This window comes from Bemisia tabaci, chromosome 3 (genome assembly GCF_918797505.1).
Source record: "Bemisia tabaci chromosome 3, PGI_BMITA_v3".
In the NCBI taxonomy this organism is placed as follows: Eukaryota; Metazoa; Arthropoda; class Insecta; order Hemiptera; family Aleyrodidae; genus Bemisia; species Bemisia tabaci.
Genome location: NC_092795.1, coordinates 44,252,628 through 44,273,271, shown reverse-complemented (window position 1 = coordinate 44,273,271; position 20,644 = coordinate 44,252,628). Strand labels below are relative to the sequence as shown.

The following is a 20,644-nucleotide window of genomic DNA, read 5'->3' as shown; positions in this document are numbered from 1 at the left end:
CATAGAACTTAGAATAAATTAGAAAAAATTTCATACAAAATACAGCGATACTTTTTAATTTCATCTGCGAGAGATTTGTTATACCATACTAGTTTGAAAATTCTTATGGTCGTTCTCATCGTTTTTGAGTAGTCATAATATAACCGTTCTAATTTGAGTAGTAAAGAGGAAAAAAATAAGAGAAGAAGATCATAACTGTCCACACATTAAGAATAATATGAAGACGAGCCAACGGAAGTTTGCGCCTAGTCCAACAAATGCATGCTACATTGATAACAACGCAGGGATACAACTACTCGTGCTCCGGTGCTGTTTGTTTTGCCTATAGAAGATAATGTAGGCGCACTGGTTTGACTTGCTTCTAGAATAAATCACGCTGCACGTCTCGCTCGTGTAAGGAGAAATGCAAGTGAAACGTACCTCCAATGGTGACCGGAGGGGAAAAGAAACTTTCGAAATTAAGCGATCCTCACATTTTTTTCCTCTTTGAAGATTCGTTAACCTCATGTCAAACAATTTAAACGCGTAGTTAATGATCCATGTCACCTGAGGAATTCAATTATAGGTTAGGTAAAGTTAAATATTTAATTCACGTGTGAATCCAAGACTAGAAACTAATTAGGAGTGAAGATAAACTTAGGTGAACATACTAAAATTGTCATTCACCGCAGAAAGTAAAAGTGTGAAAGGTCGTGTTTCAAGCACCGAGGTAAGAGAATAAATGGAACATAATAATTGATGAGAGTTAAAATAAACAGGCCTGCAAGTACCATAATTTTTAATCGTGTGGAAATTCATTTCACGCATCTGCAAATTATACAGAATCCTACAGATTTCATTCGATTTCATTTTAATAACACAAGTTGAAATTTTTCCTCGTAAAATTTGATTTCAAAACAATTCCTTGATCTTTTATACTCAATTCGACGTGAAATAAGATTTTCACCGTTTTGATTTAATTTCATTTGACTTAGATTGATATTATGATTAGAGGCTAGTTAAAACGCATAAGGAAATTAAGGGAAGTCATTAAAATCGAATAAAACAATTAGCAGGCTCAGGATCTTGTTTGGTTATTCATGTTATCATTCGTTAATAACCCTGAATTATAATGATTAAGATTGCCGTAACTGCGCACCTCTATTCCTGAGCATTTCTCAATATGACCAAAACCGTGCAGATTTTCGCTCAGTGCTGGTTTAACACGATTAATTCGCACGGCATCGTTTAATACTCGTTGTCTTTTTTTTTATTTTAATTTTTTAATGTAAACTATCCCTCTTCCGCAATATATTGCATGATGAGTACAAGTAAAGGTTGCTTCAGTGATATGTTGGGTTTGTCAATAAATGAACCAAGCCAAAGCCCGCATCTGGAGAGGGGCAGTCAGTTAAACTTTTTGTTCTGTAGTCCTTTAGCTGAATATTGTGCTTTTTGCTCAAAAATTGTGTTTAACCGCGCTTCCATAACTTTAAAATAATGCAATAATTGGACGAATTTCTACCAAACAGACCTATGTGGAGGTGAGAAATATGAGGAGTGCTCGTTAGTTTTCTGGCCGTAAGAGTGAATGAGAATAATAACGCGCCAGTGACGTCAGCGGCGACGATGGAGACTCCGAGCCGCGGATCCGCATCTTTAACTCATAAGCCCTGTCCACAACGCTCTCTTGCTATGCCCGTGGCTCATGAGTTCCGCATTCAGTTGGCACATAGGTCTGTTTGATAGAATGTAAAATCCCGCTTTTCCAATTCTACAAAAGGAATCACGCCCACTTTTACATTGCTTCTTATGCAGCTTTCTAGAGCACACCCCATATTTCTCACCTCCACATAGGTCTGTTTGGTAGAAATACGTCCAATTGTGACTGACATAATAAGAACGATTTTTAAAATTTTTAGGCCCACTACATTAAGAATTTCAGGTTGCATTGCACGAGTCCTATAAATAAAGTATCCTATATTCAATTTTCCAGTTGTAGTTCGCAGTTTTGTTCCTGTTCGATTTCTAGTTTCCTGTTGCTAAGATGTAGTCTGATTCCTGTCCGAGTTCTGGATTCATCTCGGTTCATCATCTTCATTTTCGATCTGTGATAAGTAATGTGATATGTATGTACGTGACCTTTGGAATATATAGATTTGTTCCTCAAAGTCTCAAAGATATCTTCAAAGGAATAAGTGGCGCGTCGGGCGTATCGGAAGAACACGCTTTGGTTTTTTTCTCGAATCCAAGTAGCCGCATTAATGGTTTAGCACCTTCTGCTTTCATTCCGTTTTTCAACGCTCTCGTCCCAGAGCAGCCCCAAATTCTTCATGAGCGATTGAAGAATTGACTTCAGTCCAAAAAGCACATATTTTAGCTTTATTAATAGAACGGATTGGTACCTGTTATGGCTTAATTAACGGTCTTTACCATAGTTTGATCAATTGAACTGTTCAAGTGCGCTTTTAAGGCAATTTAGGACCCAGCCGGTTGGCATTTCTAATTTTACGTTCCTGCTAGCAATCCTCCAATACCAAGTACACTGATCAAAATATGTGTGCTCTTGTGTTACTTTCGTGTTAATATGTACAGGAAGTGAAACAAAAACCAACACACATTTTGTGGAGAAGTTGAAGCTACGGCGCCAGCACCCGAGAATGTCGGCCTTCAATGGAGCCAGTCAATTTAAATAGTCGGACAAAATTTGGAGACTTCATAAGCCTATGACTCAATCTTATGAAACAAGATGTGAGGTGTTTAAAGTGATTCCATTGGTTCTCTCGTAAAATTTCCTTTAGGAAAAAACTCCTAAAATTTAAAATTTGACAAAATGAACATCAAAATCGCAGTTCTTGATCCAAAACTTCAAGTCCAACCTCTCACATTTACTCGATCCACTCTGCGACGACGCGCCTCCTAGGTATGCTTTCATCTCAGACTTTCTTCGCAAAGCCAAATTTAACTGCCAAATTGAGTCATTTACATTCCGGCAGTTTTCTACCCGCCGCGCCGCCGCGATTCGTAATTTCAGTAAGTCCGGACTGAACATTTTAGGAGCATTTGTTTAAGGCTTGGAATTCGGGAAAAAAATTTTCAGATGATGTGTACCATCAGGATTATTTTCTCGATGAGAGTATGCATGAAGACTTTGCATGAAGACTAAAAATGCCACCAAAAAAAAAAAAAAACAGAACAAAATATGTTAGATTTTGTTGGATTTAGCCGAGGTGTGATAAAAATAATGAGGTAGTTCTTATTGAAACATATATTTGTGGATTCAACAAGTCATGTCTAAACACAATCTATTACCAGCATACATCCACTTCACAACCAACTCTAAGACGAAAGCAGCTCAACTCGCTATCAAACAAGGAAAAATTACTGGTTATCTATTCAACTGAATCAGCAGTTTGTGAAACTGGAGGTCTGTGAAAAAAATCCACAAATGTATCTTTTATTCAGAAGTACCTTATTATTTTGATCAAAATGTTGCTAAATCCAAGCAAATCAATTGATAATGGCTATGCTAAACCAAATCCTACTAAATTCAAAATATGTTGCATAATGAACTGCCGGTTCCGAACTTTCTTTAAAAAAGGAGAGATGGTGTTGTTGCGGAGAATAATCTGGGTCAAACCTACTGAAGTAAATATTCTTAAATCAAACAGTTTTACACAGTATTACTTGGTGATCCAATGTAAAGTTTCGTTAATATTTTACTTATTTGTACTTGAAAAATAGAAAAATCACGAAGCGCATTGACTTTGTATTCTCTTGTTTGTCACTAACAAATCTAATTCACTTGTTCATGATTTCACATTTTGAAAGGACATATTTATTTACAGTGAGGTCCGAGTATCTTGACCCACTTTGTAATGCCAGCTTGAATACGTAACGACACAAAATGAATCAGCACTATGTTTTTGAAGAACATAAACATGGCATAAAACAACACTGAATAAATCAACACTATGTTTTTGAAGAAATCTATAGACAAAACATGACCACTTGTATATTAACACGTTTGATTTGATCCAACCTAAATTTTCCTGCTCACTTCCAGTTTTCTTCTCCCGTGCGGTTTATTTTAATTCTTTTCGAGTTTTGCTGTTTTCGAATGTAGAAAATTTAATTTTTTCAAATAATCTGTCAGTAAAAGTTAATTTATCTACGCCATGGGCAAAAATGTTCAACGAATTGCCTATGTTCTAATCCTTATTGTTGTGATAGTTACAAATATTCAGACCTTCCAGACGTTCACCGTGAATGAAAAAGACAGTGGCCGTTTAATATCCCTTGCTCTCAGAGTTTGTCACAACACAGTCCAACTATCCAAGCAGGCATCGTTCCTCATTGCCGATTTCAACGCTGACCCTTTGGTACCTGTTTTAATTCAATCCCTGCACATCTCATCGATCCCTACAGTTTTGACAACTCACTACTGCAAATTTCTGGATTTCATTAACGAACCTCAGGTGAGGAATTTCATATTCTTCCTCGATAATGTTGAGGCAATATTAAGTCTGATTTTAAGTTCTGCTTCGAAGGAAACGAAGTGGAGGGAGGATTGTGATTTTTACATGAAGCATGAAAACTCAATATCTGCTGTCCGCTGTTTTGAAAATTGTGAGTCTTACGTGCTGTCAAAACTACCACGTTACTGCGTTAGTGTCGATAAATCTCAACAAACGGCGGATAATACTTGTGACGAGCGATTGTTCATCTCCTTGGAGGAACTGAACGGATATTCTGTTTTATCCGATCACAATTTTAATATGACTCGCGGTTTGTACACAAACCCAATTCGGAACTCGAACAATTACCTGATTTTCATGCTCAGAGATTTCGATCGGGATGACTGTAAACCACCAAAACAGCACCATGCCATGATTTCGCCAAACGAAACCGCTTCCAACGATTTTGATGGGCTGATCTTTTGCTTTAAATTTATTTGGCGGTTTTTTCGCGGACTAAGAACAACAATCTGCAGCGAGAAAGGCTGCAGTCGATACGACCATTTCGCCGAAAACATAATCTGGTACAGCGGCGAGGACCACGAGGTTTATTTCGATTTCTCCGTCACCAACATGCACAGAAAACATCTGTCTTTTCTCCTTGACGATGCCGAAGGTGTTTTTGTTACCGATCATCATTTTCAAAAGTGGATGTCGACCGTTCGGGCACAAATCATCGATGCGGTAGCGGAATCGATAAATTGCACTAATACATTTTATATCGGATATGGATATGACGACGAGGAGATCGGTCACGAAGTAGGCCAACAATTGAACGTGGATTTGCACCACGTAGACATTGGTGCGACTACAGAGGAGATCGATTACTCGAGGTTCGATTTCTCAGTCGGTGTTGAGACAGAGGCCATGTGCATCCTCACTCCACACAGTGAACTATTACCTCAATGTTTGGTGCCGTTCAAAGTCTTTTCGTTTCCAGTTTGGATTTTCATCGGTATCACAGTCATCGTCTTCGTACTGATGCAGTATGTTTTTCTACAAGCTCAGGGCGGATCGTTTCGGAACTTGTATTCAGAGACAGATATTTCTCTTTACGATAGCACATCGGCAGCACACACAATGTACGCATACTTCATATGTGGAAGCCCGCCGCGTTTGCTTCTGGGCAAACTTTTCACCGGAAAGATCTTGTTCATCATTTTTATATTTTCAGCGCTTATTATCTCCTCCGTTTTCCTTGGTGGTATGACCACGCTGCTGACCAATACGGTGCAGTATCCCGAGATTGACACGCTGAAGGACCTGGAGGACTCCGATCTGCTCATCCAAGTACCCGATACTGAAGCAGCAGCTTTATATTTTGCTCAGCTAGGTCTCTCCGAGAAATTGAGAGGCAAGCTCGCTTGCAATTTGGCATTGTATTTGAGGTTGTTTGATGAGGAGATTGGCCAATCGATCCGGCCTAAAACCCCCATTGGATTTCAGTACCGGCTTTGGCGCGACTATGTTCCGGAGAAATTCGTAAAGAATGTGCACGTTATCATGGAGAACGATGCGTTTGTAGCTGCTTTACAAGCGTCTCTCAGCTCAGGGACCCGTGTTGTTCGGCGTTTATGGTTGTTCCCTGAAAAATTTGAATATCATCTGGTTTCGGAGCGTTTGAAAGTGCGGCCTTATTTTCACGCGTTCCTGAAAAATTCGTTTTTGTTTGAGAAATTCAACGTGAAAATGGCCCAATTTCTCGAGTCGGGTCATGTGAGCAAGGCTTACGATTCAGATTTTCTTGATGCCCCCGAGGCTGCTCCACCGCCTCCGAAAGAAGAGGATCCGAGACCATACAGTTTAAATGATTTACAGCTGCCTTTTTTCAGTCTCCTTCTGGGTCTATTCTCGAGTCTCCTAGTTTTTATCGCGGAGATGGTAATAGAGGATTTTGAGAGTGTTTTCGTTTTCAGGCAATTAAGTCGCTTCAAAAATTTCCTGACAAAAAAGAATGATTAGGAGCAGTGCCTGCGTTGACAGTTCTTGTACTGAAAAATAAGTTGGTGCTCCTCACCAACCTGGGCGAGGATTTTGATCGAGGCTATTCAGTTGATGCTTCATCGGAGTGTTCCAGACCAACCGTCCACTATTTTTTTCTCTGAAACGGCCGAAAATTGAGCGGGGTAAATCAACTCTAAAGAATTGGATGAAAATATTTTCAGACCCCCAAAACCACATTTTAGGGGGTTTTCAGGGGACCTCCCCAGTTTCTCACATACTTTAAAATGAAAGTTTCACCAAGAAGTAAAGGGGAAATAATGACTTGAAAACGTAAAAAAAAAAACTGTGGGCTCCTTTTAAAAATTATGAACAGCAGGGAATTTATTTGCAGTCTTAGAGTCGGAAAGAAGAGTGCCGATAACTGTTTATCACAGATCGAAAATGAAGATGATGAACTGAGATGAATCCAGAACTCGGACAGGAATCAGACTACATCTTAGCAACAGGAAACTAGAAATCGAACAGGAACAAAACCGCGAACTACAACTGGAAAATTAAAATTGGGCTTCTTAAGGCCTTGTCCACACGAGCGCGGTTGGCGGAACTTATTTCGAGGAACTTGTTCCCGGAACAAGTTTTAGCTGAGCTGAAAACTTATTCCTCCTAAACCCGGGACTCCCCCCGTACTCCGAGCTCCTACATATGTTTCTTTTGATGTGAATTTGTTTGTTTTTGTTTTTTTACGGCCTTTACATGTCTTGACATTTAATTTTGTTACTTTTGCGGCCGTAATAATCTATTATTTTGCAATAATTGTATAATTTTATTGAAGTTCCGGTTCCAGTTTGGGCTAACTCGTGTGGACAGCATCTCTCCTTTCAAGGAACAAGTTCCGGGAACTGAGCAGTTCGTCGAGTAAGTTCCTCGAACCACGCTCGTGTAGACAGGGCCTAACATGATGTGCTGAATTCTATTTTGAAGCGGATTGCTCCCGAGAAAAATGGTCTCCGTTCACCTTAAACATATTCGGTAATGTTATAAGTCATCAGAATATTGACACTTGTGACAATTTTCATACTCAGCTGAATCCTTTAAAGTTCCCTTGATGAATTATGGCAGGCACTGCTTCAAACTCAACCCCCTCCTTTACCTTCCCCTTCCCCAATTTTTGTTTCCAGCCATTTTAGCATGACAGTTTGCGTATAGCATACGTGAATGAATTGATTTTCACCTCAAAATCCCTTTCGATAGGTGAGGTATCTGATGTAACTCATGGGCAACCTCTTACGGCGGCTAATTTGTCGAGAGACCGAATAATCGTCCCCATATGAATCAGAGCCATGCCCACAAATATTTACGCATACTCTTATTACAAAAACTATAGTTTAATGAACAAAAGGTGGCAACACATAGAGATGTTTGCAAAATGTGGCAACAGAGAGGCGTTTTGAATAAATACACTTGTTCATTGTGAATGGACGACTTAGACTGATTTACTACGATCACTGAGCATTGATTAGCTAGTTTAGCACGCTTGCCCAGTCAGTAGTAAAAAGATAAATTATTTTCAGTCGAGTTACATTGATCATTCTATGCTCATAATTTTAGTTAATCCCACGTTACTTTTGAGTTGATTGTAAGTTCTCAAATGTCTTGCGAAAAAAACTCGCAAATTCCAAATTCTGCATGAGCGACAAATAAGACTTATCAAATCTAACTGAATGACTTGATTTTTTTCCCACAGTTTTTTCTTACTTGCTTTTGTTTACACGACAAAGCCGTAACAAGTTGGAGATTGCGCAACGCCTGCTGAGAATGAATCACCTCTTTTGCGGATCTTTTTGACCGCCTGAAATTCATATGCCTTGAAGTGTTCACTCGTGGTGCCGAAAGAACAATTTACTTCTTCGTCAATATGCGATCCATCGCATACAATGGCGTCTCGATTCTGTGTTCTTTTGAGTTCAAATTGGAACTTCTATTGCAAAAATCCATTAAGACGACAATTTTGTAGCACAATTTACTACATTTAGTACAAATGAATTCTATGAAAATTGAATTAGAGATGGTACACGGTTCAAGTACCCTCTATGTGATGGATCATCAGACATAGCATGAAATCGAAAATCACAAAATATGTTTCTTTTTCGCTGAACATGCGGTTCCTTTACTCCTCTCTTATCCTCGTAATATTCCCTTTACTTAAGTCTGCAACTCTCTCCCCTCCCCACTCCACCAAAAAAAAAAAAAAAAAAAAAAAAAAAAAAAAAAAAAAATTAAAATAGAAAATTAAAAAAAATTACGTACTCCCTATTTTGACTATCCTTCAATTATTACATTTTGACAAATTTTGGATAAAAAATGTCCACCTTTCATCGATTTCTATCCTAAAGAGGTTGTTCCAAAAATGCCGATTTTGGCCCCCCCCCTGGATTTGGCCCAAACTTTGCTCAGATGTTGTACTAAGTGTCCCCGATGCTTGGGCAAAATTTCAGCCCCCTCGGATAATTAGGGGGGAGGGGGCAGGGGGGCAAAGTTGCAATTTTTTCAAAACTTTAAAAATCGATATCTCGCGAACGGTTTGAGTGTAAGTGTTGCGAGTTGCGCTAAAAAACGTCATAAAATATTCTCTACAAGAATATTAATGCTGTTTGCAAGGTTGCGTAATTTATCGCGGTCATAAATCGATTTTTTCGATTTTGAAGGTTCGACTCTTTTTCGTTTTTCGTCTCTCCTCTCTTTGGAATCGTTGCTACGTGAATAAAAACCTGTTGAGGTGATTCTCCATGAAATTCTGCATCTACCACGTTTTGTTTGATCTTGGGGAAACGATTCGTTCGTGAGTTATAGCGATTTTTCTGCGCGTTATCGGTTACGCGCGGGCGGCTTATCGGCGGCGCTCCATCCCGCGCGGGCAAGGCAGAGGTTGTTTCACCCCTAGGGCCTTATATTCATGCTGTAGGCTGTAATTATCGATATTTTCTCCTCCCCCCAACCTTCCCCTGCAATAAATATTTGTTTAATACTACGTTATACAGGGTATCCCAGACCACCCGTAACAGGTCTTTTTCTCGGTTGGTTTAGGTAGTACGAAGTGGGGGGCCGCGGAATTGAATAGGGAATTGACCCCAAGGAATCCGAATTTCATGGTCCCGATGCCCCCCTAGCCACCCTCGGGGGGTAAAAGGGGGAGGCACAATGTCTCCCAACTTTGGGGATCGAGACCCCTTCTTCACCTCACAAGGGGGGCATGGGGGGTTTCGGGACCGTGAAATTCGGATTCCTTGGGGTCAATTCCCTATTCAATTCCGCGGCCCCCCACTTCGTACTACCTAAACCAACCGAGAAAAAGACCTGTTACGGGTGGTCTGGGATACCCTGTATAACGAAGTATTAAACAAATATTTATTGCAGGGGAAGGTTGGGGGGAGGAGAAAATATCGATAATTACAGCCTACAGCATGAATATAAGGCCCTAGGGGTGAAACAACCTCTGCCTTGCCCGCGCGGGATGGAGCGCCGCCGATAAGCCGCCCGCGCGTAACCGATAACGCGCAGAAAAATCGCTATAACTCACGAACGAATCGTTTCCCCAAGATCAAACAAAACGTGGTAGATGCAGAATTTCATGGAGAATCACCTCAACAGGTTTTTATTCACGTAGCAACGATTCCAAAGAGAGGAGAGACGAAAAACGAAAAAAAGTTGAACCTTCAAAATCGAAAAAATCGATTTATGACCGCGATAAATTACGCAACCTTGCAAACAGCATTAATATTCTTGTAGAGAATATTTTTTGACGTTTTTTAGCGCAAACCGCAACACTTACACTCAAACCGTTCGCGAGATATAGATTTTTAAAGTTTTGAAAAAATTGCAACTTTGCCCCCCTGCCCCCTCCCCCCTAATTATCCGAGGGGGCTGAAATTTTGCCCAAGCATCGGGGACACTTAGTACAACATCTGAGCAAAGTTTGGGCCAAATCCAGGGGGGGGCCAAAATCGGCGTTTTTGGAACAACCTCTTTGCACAAAATTGGTACGTTGCGCCTATTTTAGCGTAACGTAACGCAGTTACGGTCTTTTTCTTCCCCTCATATCGCACCCGTGACATATAGACTCAGATCCTTCTTCCCTCGTGAGTATTACGTATTTATGGACAGCCCATGCTTCTTCGGTAAATGTCCAAAAGCGTGGGTAGGGGGCTGGATCTTTTGCGCAAATTGCTCCGACAAAAAGAGGCTTTAAGGCGCAAAGAACAGCGCGAGAAATGTGGCAACATTACACCCAGCGATAGCTAGATCTCTCAATTGCTAAGGGGGCTTTTTGTCCGTCCGAAATTTGTGAGCAAAGTGGAGTCCGCATGAAAATATATTTACTATCAGCCAAGTGCAATTTTCTCACTGTCCAAAAATGTCACCTACGGTAGCGTTTTCAAACTTTCAATTTAATGTTTTTCCTCCATGAAAGAATTTGCGCTTTTGGGGTGATCTGTCACATTTGGACCGCGTGTAGCAGAAAAGAACCATGCCACATCGGCTATTGCCCAATTTAACCGGGCAATTTAATTCTTTACAAGTAATGTTGGTGCGATTCCTTCGATAATTTTAAGGAATTTGCTTTGTACTATGCAGAAATTTCACTGAAAATTGCTAAAAAAATCCACACAATCGTTTACATATAAAACACTGAAATGCCCAATCAAAACTGGCAATAGCTGATGTGGCTCGGTTTCTTTCTGCTTAACGCAATCCATTTATTTTAGCGCTTTTGGGGTGATTTTCCATATTTATTTTTGCGCTTTTGGGTGTCGTCTGTTGGAGATATGCAACAATTAATCTGACAATGCAGCATCTTCCCCAACAAGTAATAAAACAGACGCACCCTTCAAGACTTTACGAGGGTTCTCGAACCCCTTGTTCACACGCCTACGCTTGCGCGGTGCATCCCTTGTCTTTGACTTTAGTCAGTTCAGATGCTTCTTGGTAGCTTTACGCCGTGTCCGTCTCGGCGCTGTAAAACTGAGTCAATTCCATTTTGGAATTAAATCATATCTTATTAATATCATCACTGAAAAAATTACCAAGAATTCAGGGTTCTATTTGATCCCAGTTTTTTCTTGGTAAACTTACCATTTATGGAATTGGTAATTTTACTGAGAAATCTCGGTAAAATCATTGAACTTTCGCGGTAATTTTACTGGACCTTGGTAAAAGCGGCAATATTTTTTATCGACTTTGGTAGAATTACCGAGATAAAATGGCAAAGTTACTGGGAATTGATTACCAATAAAAGTGGTATTCTTACCTGAAAAAAAACAGTAAAAATACCGGTTTTTAGGTAAGTCTACCAGTCTGCCTTAGTAAAATTACCAATAATTTGTAAAAAAAGTGAGATGGTAAAGGTACCAACGGACCTTGGTAAAAACGCCGAGAATTTTTTCTCAGTCCATCCTGAATTTCTCCATCGTCCGCCTCATCCTCGATTCGCACGAGAAAAATCGGCGGATCATCCGGGTGTCCGATGGTGAATACGCGGTGCGGCTGGAAGGTTCTTGAAAAGTGAGTGCGAGATGCGCGTGGCGGGGTGGCGGGGCGGTGGGAAGTCATTGCGCAAGCGAGAGTGAGTGCGGCGTGTGGTATGTGGTGTGTGTGGTTCAAGCAGGTTACAGTTACTTGCAAGTGGACTCAAGGACGCGTAATTACCAGCTTGTACCGAGCACCCTACTCCGGCTCACTACGACAGGCTCCAGCTTCGCCATCAGCTGCTCAGTGAGCTTTCGGCTTCGCAGCCTTGCGACTCCGCGGCGCGGCGGCCGTCAACCGTGACCGATTGCCCAAAGTTCAGTTCAACCACCGGTCGTGGTCATTGCCTCGCCAACGCTCGTCTGTCTCCAGGATTGGATTAACTTCCATCGGCCCCATTCATCGTCATCTCGCCAATTAATGCATCGCGCTCACACTCAAACAGCTGAGGGATTACCATATTCGAGGACAAACGGGTAGCTTTCAGGGATCGTCCATAAATGACGTTTCTTAGATAGAAATAGGATAACCTAGAATGGAGGCGGATACTCGGATCGTCAAAAATGGACTCGTTCAGTGTACTGATTGTTGAAATTGATAGATAAAGCTTTAGACAAAGAAGACATAATAAGAAGACAAGAGAGTTTGGAGCTATCCTATTTGTTGAAGTGGGTGGTTCTTATGGACCAAGGGCAGGGCCGCATTAAGGGGGTGGCCACATGGCGGCAAATTTAGGGGGCGGCAAATGTTGTAATTTTTTCGAATGTAGATATCAAGAAAAAAATCTGATTCAGAAAAAAAAATCACAAATGAGGAAAGGCGAAAAAATCTTTCATATCCTGAGGGTTAATGTATAGTAATTTCTAATTTGTTTGTCTTCCGGTGATACAAGAGACAGCGCCTTTCATTAGTCTAGTTGAGAGAGAAACGAAACACGCAATTTGGCCTGGAACGGCACGGCGCAGAGAGCAATGATGACGAGAACTTTAGATGGAAAGGAGAAGCCCTATCGGCGCAACGGTCAGCATGACACACATTAGCGCCTGCAAGACTCCATGAATACTTCACGCATTGCGCCAAACACAGTGCGGTTGGCGCGGTTGCGGAAATTAAGATCATTAGACCACATTCATGTTTATTCTTATTCATAATTTTTTCATTCTTTTCTTATAAATGAAAATCATCGTCCACACAGAGATAATTCTACGGAACTTAATTTTCGAGCAAAATTCCGTGAACTTTTGCTAGTGTTGACAGGGCTTTCACAAAAAATATGCCAAACGCGAGTAAACCCGTCTTATGTACCCCTCCTCCTCCGGCACGTCTACCTGATGGTTTCTTTGGATGTTTCAAAACGAATGAGATGGGACGGCAAAATACAGGCGGCCCATGGGCGGCAAGAAGGTAAATCCGGCCCTGACTAAGGAGGAAAGGTTGGACTAACTATAGGGTCTCTCGTGGGTTGCCAATAGTTAGTGTATTACCTACCTCCTTTGTCCATTGGAATCACCCGCTTCCACCAAAAGAATCCTTCCACATATCCCCTGTTGTCTTCTTTGTCTGTAGCTTTGTCTATCAATTTCAACAATCACCCGCAGATCGTTCCAAACCCCGTGTACTTGCATGGGCAATACCGTGACTGTCAGTTTGTTTTTCCTCGACTTTTAGTCGGTTTTTATTCATGTATTGAATTTATCAGCGTTTTTGTTCTTCGGAGTTTCAAAGTTTCGGCGAATTAAATTGGTATATTTTCGAGATATTCACTTCAGTAAACCCTCAAAAACTTCGCTTATGGACGTGCTTTTGGGCGCTTCAAATTGCGAGACCAATCAGAAAATAGAGTATCTAGATCTAATGGCTCGTTCTAATGGATCTAACGGCGAACTCAGAATGAATTTCGTGGATAGTCCATTTTTTTAATTGGTCGATCGCCTCTCCGGGAAAGACGGGAATGCGGGTACCCGCTTTTATTCGGGTTGACCCTGGATAGAAATGGACGTATCTATACTAAAAGGAACTATGTGCATAGGGTTTGCTTGAGACATAGTTCCTTTTGGCTTAAATACGTTCAAATTAGAAACCTAATTATATTCCAACATGACGCGTACATATTTTTACTGGGATACTCATGGGCATTTTTACTTGAAAATTGAACTCGTTTTTCTTCTGATCACGCGTAATAATGAGTAAGATTTTGGACAGATGTTTCTCAGTTATATTTATGTAAAATATCCAATTGTTTCGGTCAATTTTAAAACCTTTAAATTGAGCCTTGTCTGCATGGGAAACGGAGAAATGAAATGGAAAATTCTAAACCTGGTAAACGCCATCAGATGTTGCTAAGAACATAAAGCAAGTTCTCTGATTTGACGAAAATCCAGTGAACTAAGAATAACAATCCTTACGTGAAAGAGCACAAAGTCAAGAGGAACTTCCTAACTAAAAAGTTTATAATAAGGCGAGCACTTTTGGATTACTTTATAGCGTGTCATAATGCACCATTTAGCAACAGCTGCTGGCGTTGACCGTATTTTGAATTTATATTTTTCAAATGACGTTTCGCAATTTTTCTCTAACGCTTGACCCTTCTCTCATTTCCTGAAATAGACATTTTCAGTCCCATCCTCTCCTTACATTTACCTGACGCCTCTGACGACCCTCCATTGGAAGAGAACCAAGAGTTTTGGCGAATAAGGGCTCTGCCTGTCAGGTGATTGGCAGATGCGTTATAGAGACATTGGTAATCAAAAACTGGACGTGGCCCACATTTTAGGGATTAAAGGACATTTCGTCAACGATTATTTGTCCGCGCACTTGTTTTGTCTAGTAGTTTACGTCCACGCGTTTTTTCGGCAGGGGAATTTCGATCCACTTACCAATTGAGACCCAAGCTAATCGGTCCACAAGTAAATACAAACGATATTGGCTTACGAGTTTTTAGGATGAAAATGTATAATGTCTCCGGAAAATGAGGGTTTGCTTGTTTTTTCTTTGTTTTTTTTTTGGTCTTACAGAGAAAAATATGTATTTGAAATTTTTGGTAAAAATGGGGGAGCGCCAATTCTATGAAGAAAAACTCTCTACCCCAGTGCAACAGAACTTAATTATCTTTCAAGGAAATCCCATTTTGTTATACTTGAACCGGATAAACCTTTTGATTTGCCTCAGCTAAAGGCTCTCAGATTTTTCCTGTGTGCGATAACTTCGCGACGGCGCGGCACCGGCGCGGCGTACCACGGTGCTTCGCTACTACCTTGCCACAGAGGTTTTGCACAGTATCATACGAGAGTGAAGGAACCCCAACGTATCATGATTGATGGCATCTTCCAAAAGCACGAAATTGCCTTGCAAATTAAAACGAGTGACGACTACAAAAAAAGAACGGTAGTTATTAAGTCCTATGATCTGTATTCAATAACGTTTAGCATGATTTTTTTACTTCATTATCGGAAAAAGTGACTTGATTCTAACAGATACATGCTTAAATTTACCGCAGAGAAGATTTCCTTATGAATTATAATAAAGAAAATAATGCTTGTTTAAAGAGGAAGAGATAGTTTTATATATAAAAAAAGTCACTTACATCAAGCAGAAACCCACTTTCATTCAGCGCTTTTATTCTTGGTTCAAAATAAAATCTTCTTGATTTTATTTTGAACTTCATTTTTTTACTTCATTATCGGAAAAAGTGACTTGATTCTAACAGATACATGCTTAAATTTACCGCAGAGAAGATTTCCTCATGAATTATAATAAAGAAAATAATGCTTGTTTAAAGAGGAAGAGATAGTTTTATATATAAAAAAAGTCACTTACATCAAGCAGAAACCCACTTTCATTCAGCTATTTTATTCTTGATTCAAAATAAAACTTCTTACGGCATACTCAAGAATGTTTCTGCCTAAATCAAGTCACTTTTTTCTCTAATGACATTCAAAAATTATGTTAAAAGTTATTTAATATGGGTGGTAGGACTTGGTGAGTTTTTGGACAACCGCTCTCTTTTTGTGCCGTAGAATCTTGATTTATTTTGCGAGGAAAGCTCCGTACTATTAAAATATGGCTGTCATATTTAATATGTTGGAGCGCCTTCAGTTTCGTATGATACTGTGCAAAACCTTGGTTGCGAAACAGTTGCTTGAAGCGCCGCGGCGCGGCGGGCGAGGGCGTCCAGCGCTCCACGCGCATTGGCGCCTACAAACGCAACAGGGATACCTCACGCTTTGCGCAATGCGGGAAGTATCCCTATTAGGTTTGTTGGCGCTAGTGCCAGTGTCGCGCTGGCAGCACGCTGCCACACGCTGCTCCGCTAATTTTGAAATGTTTGCACACTCTGCATGGATTATTCTCATTTAAATACATGGAAACGAAGGCGTTTTGATATCAGACACTAACCGCCTCCTCATTGGCGCTCAGTGAGGCGAGTCAGTGGGAGGAACGTATAGGTTTCAGAAGTGGTCTCATTGATTTTCTTGCAAAATATCTTTAAAGGAGCACCCTAAGTGAAATGTTAAGCGAGTTCTTGACACTTACGACTCACTTCAAAAAAAGGGCCAATTACTGCAAGCATACTGTCTGAAGAAGTCTCTTCCTTCCACTCGAGCGTATTGCTAAGAAAGCTGACTAAATGAATATGAATAATACTGTCTTTAAGGAATAATACAGTTTCGAAAGAAATGTTTGTTTCGCTCGAAAATTTTCTCAAGTAGCCATTTTCTGAGAGATTTTCCCTCGAACTTCGGATCTTTTAATCGAGTACCTATAACTCAGCTACATGCACGGGTGAAGGGACACTTTTCCCCTCTCTCTTTCTCAGGGGTTGTTTGTGAATGTATCATAATATTAAGAAGCTCGTAAATTGCGCAATGGAGAATTTGCACGCAATTTTTTTATTGCTTCATCTGAAAGTGCCTAATGAGCTGAGTTCGCAATATTTTTCATAATTTTTTTCTGACATGGGAAATTGGAGAAAAATTGATTTAAAAGTGAGAAAATGCGCCGCCTTGTGACGTCATCTGGCGGCATTTCCCATTTAAACACATGTATTTTAGCAGAATCGGTTATTTTGTCATATCTCCTCTAATAATCGCTTAATTTATGAATCAAGGGTATCTTCGTGTTCAGTTCACTCAGAGGATTCCACTTAAACAGGAAATTCATCAAATTTCAGATCCTTGCAAATTCTCCATTACTTTAATTTTTCAAGGAATATAATTCTCGGGTCTATGATAATTTGAAAGTAGGGTGAAGCACTCAAACCATAGGGTGTAATGATATATCTCGTTGGATACGGTGAAAGAAAAATAGGCGAAGGTTTCAGTGTACTTATAATGCTAATACATTTTTTAAAATCATGCAATTGAGGTGGATTTGAGATACAGTTGATTGTGCAATCATTCACATTATGTTTTTAAGTAAAATAAACGAAAAGACGAATACAATCTAAATACTTAAAAAAGTAGCATTTAATTGTACAATAAACTTGCTGCAAATACATTGATACAATTATTATGAAACTGCTTGTGCAGTCTGCAAGAACTACAAGGTCCGAATAAAACTATTATTTATTATTGCACTTTAAAAGCTGTAGTAAACATAAGTGAATACCTCTCACCTCGTATAAAAATGATGTCCGTATACATTTACCTCCTCCTTGGACGGCCCAAGTTAAAGTTTTCAGAGTTTTCCTGTTGATATCCATTACAAAATGCGTCAGTCGTTTCACTCATATTTCAAAATTAGACATTTTTAATTTTTACATTTAGAAAATGTTTCCCAAAAGTTAGAAAGGAAAAATCATCAACAGTCGTGGATCAAAACGACAGGAAGTATAATGATGCTAATTAAAATACAATGGGCCTGTTGCATGCAAGAGATACAGCCGCGCGAATAGACTTTTGAGAGGTTAAATGACACGAAAATTACGATGGTCACATTAAAAAAGTCTGAAATACACTCCTTACTGCGCGATTTGCGTTGTTAGGAACGCGCTTTTTCAAATTTCCCGCGTCTGGGGGCAGTTTTCTAATCACCGGAAACGAGCAAACGGCGGGCTCGGTGATTTCCGGAAGATGCCGAGTCGTTGTTGTTGTTGTTATTTTTTCCTTCAGTTTGTTTACAAACCCAACGTGATCTCCTATAGTGGTCCATATACGCTTTATGCGGTAACCAAATCGATCAACTTTTAAATATCCAACGCAATCCTTCTTCATTTCATTTCACGATGTCACGAGCTCCGAATTTTAGGTTATGTTGTCAGTTTTAGTTGACCGGAAATAGCCGCGAGTTGCCGTTAATTGTTTCCGTTAGAAAACTGCCCCCAGACGCGGGAAATTTGAAAAAGCGCGTTCCTAACAACACAAATTGCGCAGTAAGGAGTGTATTTCAGACTTTTTTAATGTGACCATCGTAATTTTCGTGTCATTTAACCTCTAAAAAGTCTATTCGCACGGCTGTATCTCTTGCATGCAACAGGCCCATTGTTTGGTTATTCTTCATCAGAATGGATAGCTTTTGTTCAATTTTTCCTCTCTTTCGATCAGGTTGTCTACGATATAATGTGTTAAAGCGTTAAAAAAATCGGTGAAAAAAAAAAAAAAAAATCGAACATTTGGAATCCACTTTTTCAAAAAGTTTGTTGCCAGAACAGAATTTAATTAGGTTCCAAAGTGAGTATTGTGAAAGCAACGATTCTTTTTTTTCGTGTCCTGGTCCGTACCACTCCCGTGCGGGCTATACAGGATACCCTCAGGGGTGAAATAAGTAAATCACAAAAAGAATTTTTATTGATAAAAATTCATAAGAATGACATTTTTGAGCATCTTCGGGAATAGAAAAAATTCAATTGTTTGAAGTAAATCGACCTTAATTCTCAAGAATTCTAAAGATTGAGGTTTCTCATTGGCATATCGCAAATCACTTCAGCTAAAAATGTAGTCACAGCCACGGGACGTCCAGTGTGAAGGTCCTGATTCTTGCACGAGCAGTGGCGATTTTGCTAGTTGCTAGTACTGTATCTCCTCCATTTAAATCCATCTAAAATATCGATTTTAGGGAAGGCAAACGTCATACCAAGAATCGATTGTTTTACATATGTTTAAATGGAGGAATAACAGTGTTGCCAACTTTCAAGAATCACCACTGCTCACGGTTGAGCCGCTACAGGAAGAGTTCGTCGTATGTAAACCTGAGTGTGATTTTGTTCGAAATATCCGTGAACAGATCGGACAACGCTCCTTCTAAAGCCGGTCGAATTTCCTCCAGGAAGAGCCGCGAGTTGTCGTTCAGGACTTGGTTAGCTGTTGCTCCTGAAATACATTTATGAAGGGTTGTAAACCTAGGCAGCGTAACACAATACATGGACAATGTCAATGGCTTGTAACAAGCACCTAAATAAATTTTCTTTGGGTGAGCTCATTTTGCCTACCTTGTCAAATGAAGGCGAATCTGTATTTACGAATGCGTAACATGGAGGTCTAGAGGATCACCTTAGAATTGTGTTAATATTACTCTGGTTTCAGATGCAGTTTCAGGTTGAATTTCAACAAGCATAATTCTAATGGACATTTGTATTAGCTGTAAAAAACAGTAACGATATTTCCGTTCGGTGATAACCAGAGGTAGCTTAATTGATGTATTCGAGAAATATTGTTTTCAAATTGATGCATTTATGCCGTCAAGGTGGGAAGTTTTGAAAAATGCGATTTGCAGTAAATTGCTGTCAACTACTATTTCGAATCCTATACCGGTTATAGACTTAATCTTGCAGAAAGGAACTAATTCACTGTTTTGAAATCAAAATGAATTTGAGTAAAATAAGTAATTTTGAGCTGGAATTGTATCAATGGTTTCCACACATGAACTTGATGACTTGAGGTTAATAGTTTACACTGAGTCATGTGAAAGAGGACTTTCTTTGTCTCTGTTTTAACTTATTATAACTTGATCTCTTTTTGAGGAGTTAAATTATATTTATGAACGCCCACCGAAAGAAAGAAAATTACCTAATATAGGGTCACCGTTGAAGAGATTGGTAAGTTTGATTTTGGCACCACCGAATTCCAGTTTCATTTTCATCTTGTCCATCTTGAGATAGACGTTTCCGTCCCTTGTTACTTTACTGCCGGTCATTCGGACAACTGCTCTGTAATCAGCTGAAACGATTCATTTTCGTTATTATTTGCACTAACTGAAGTTTTCATCATGACTTTGGACTGGAATTTACTTAAGATTGTAAGAATAATTTGAGGAGAATGGGGAAATTGACCTCTACTTCTATACTTGAAATAAATCCCAGTGTAGAATGTATATACTCTCGAGGCAGAAGATCTTTGAGTTTCATTGAGTCAATTTAACGAATAAACAACAAACACTGACCGCAAGGATAGCTTCGAACCAAAGACACTGTAATTTATAATGGACCACTAGATAAGGTACGAATTTCAGCATTCTGATACATGTTTCTTAACCAAAATTTTACGTAAAACACGATGCACACAACGAAAATTACCGAAATTAACTCCTTACGAAGATATTTAATGATTCTTAATGCGTGAATTCAAACCACCCGCTCATGAAAACTCGATGCTCTACGTGATTCACGTCGCGCGCTAAACGTTATCATGACAGTCTCTGCGATATAAAAATCTGGTAACCTCAATCTTGACGCTTTGGCTCAGTTA

At 39.7% G+C, this 20,644-nt stretch overlaps 1 protein-coding gene across 3 annotated transcripts in view; it reads right to left on the bottom strand.

The window, feature by feature from the left end:
• Positions 1-17,399: 17,399 nt before the first annotated feature.
• LOC109030502 (protein takeout) overlaps positions 17,400-20,644 on the bottom strand; it is a 47,290-nt gene continuing 44,045 nt past the window's right edge. For all 3 annotated transcript variants that reach the window (XM_072298429.1, XM_019041496.2, XM_072298430.1), the window contains exons 6-7: positions 19,967-20,116; positions 17,400-19,270 (exon numbers count right to left, since the gene is read on the bottom strand). In XM_072298429.1, coding sequence (XP_072154530.1) covers positions 19,122-19,270; positions 19,967-20,116 — 299 coding nt within the window. In that variant the 3' untranslated portion in view covers positions 17,400-19,121. The remainder of the gene's footprint in view (positions 19,271-19,966; positions 20,117-20,644) is intronic.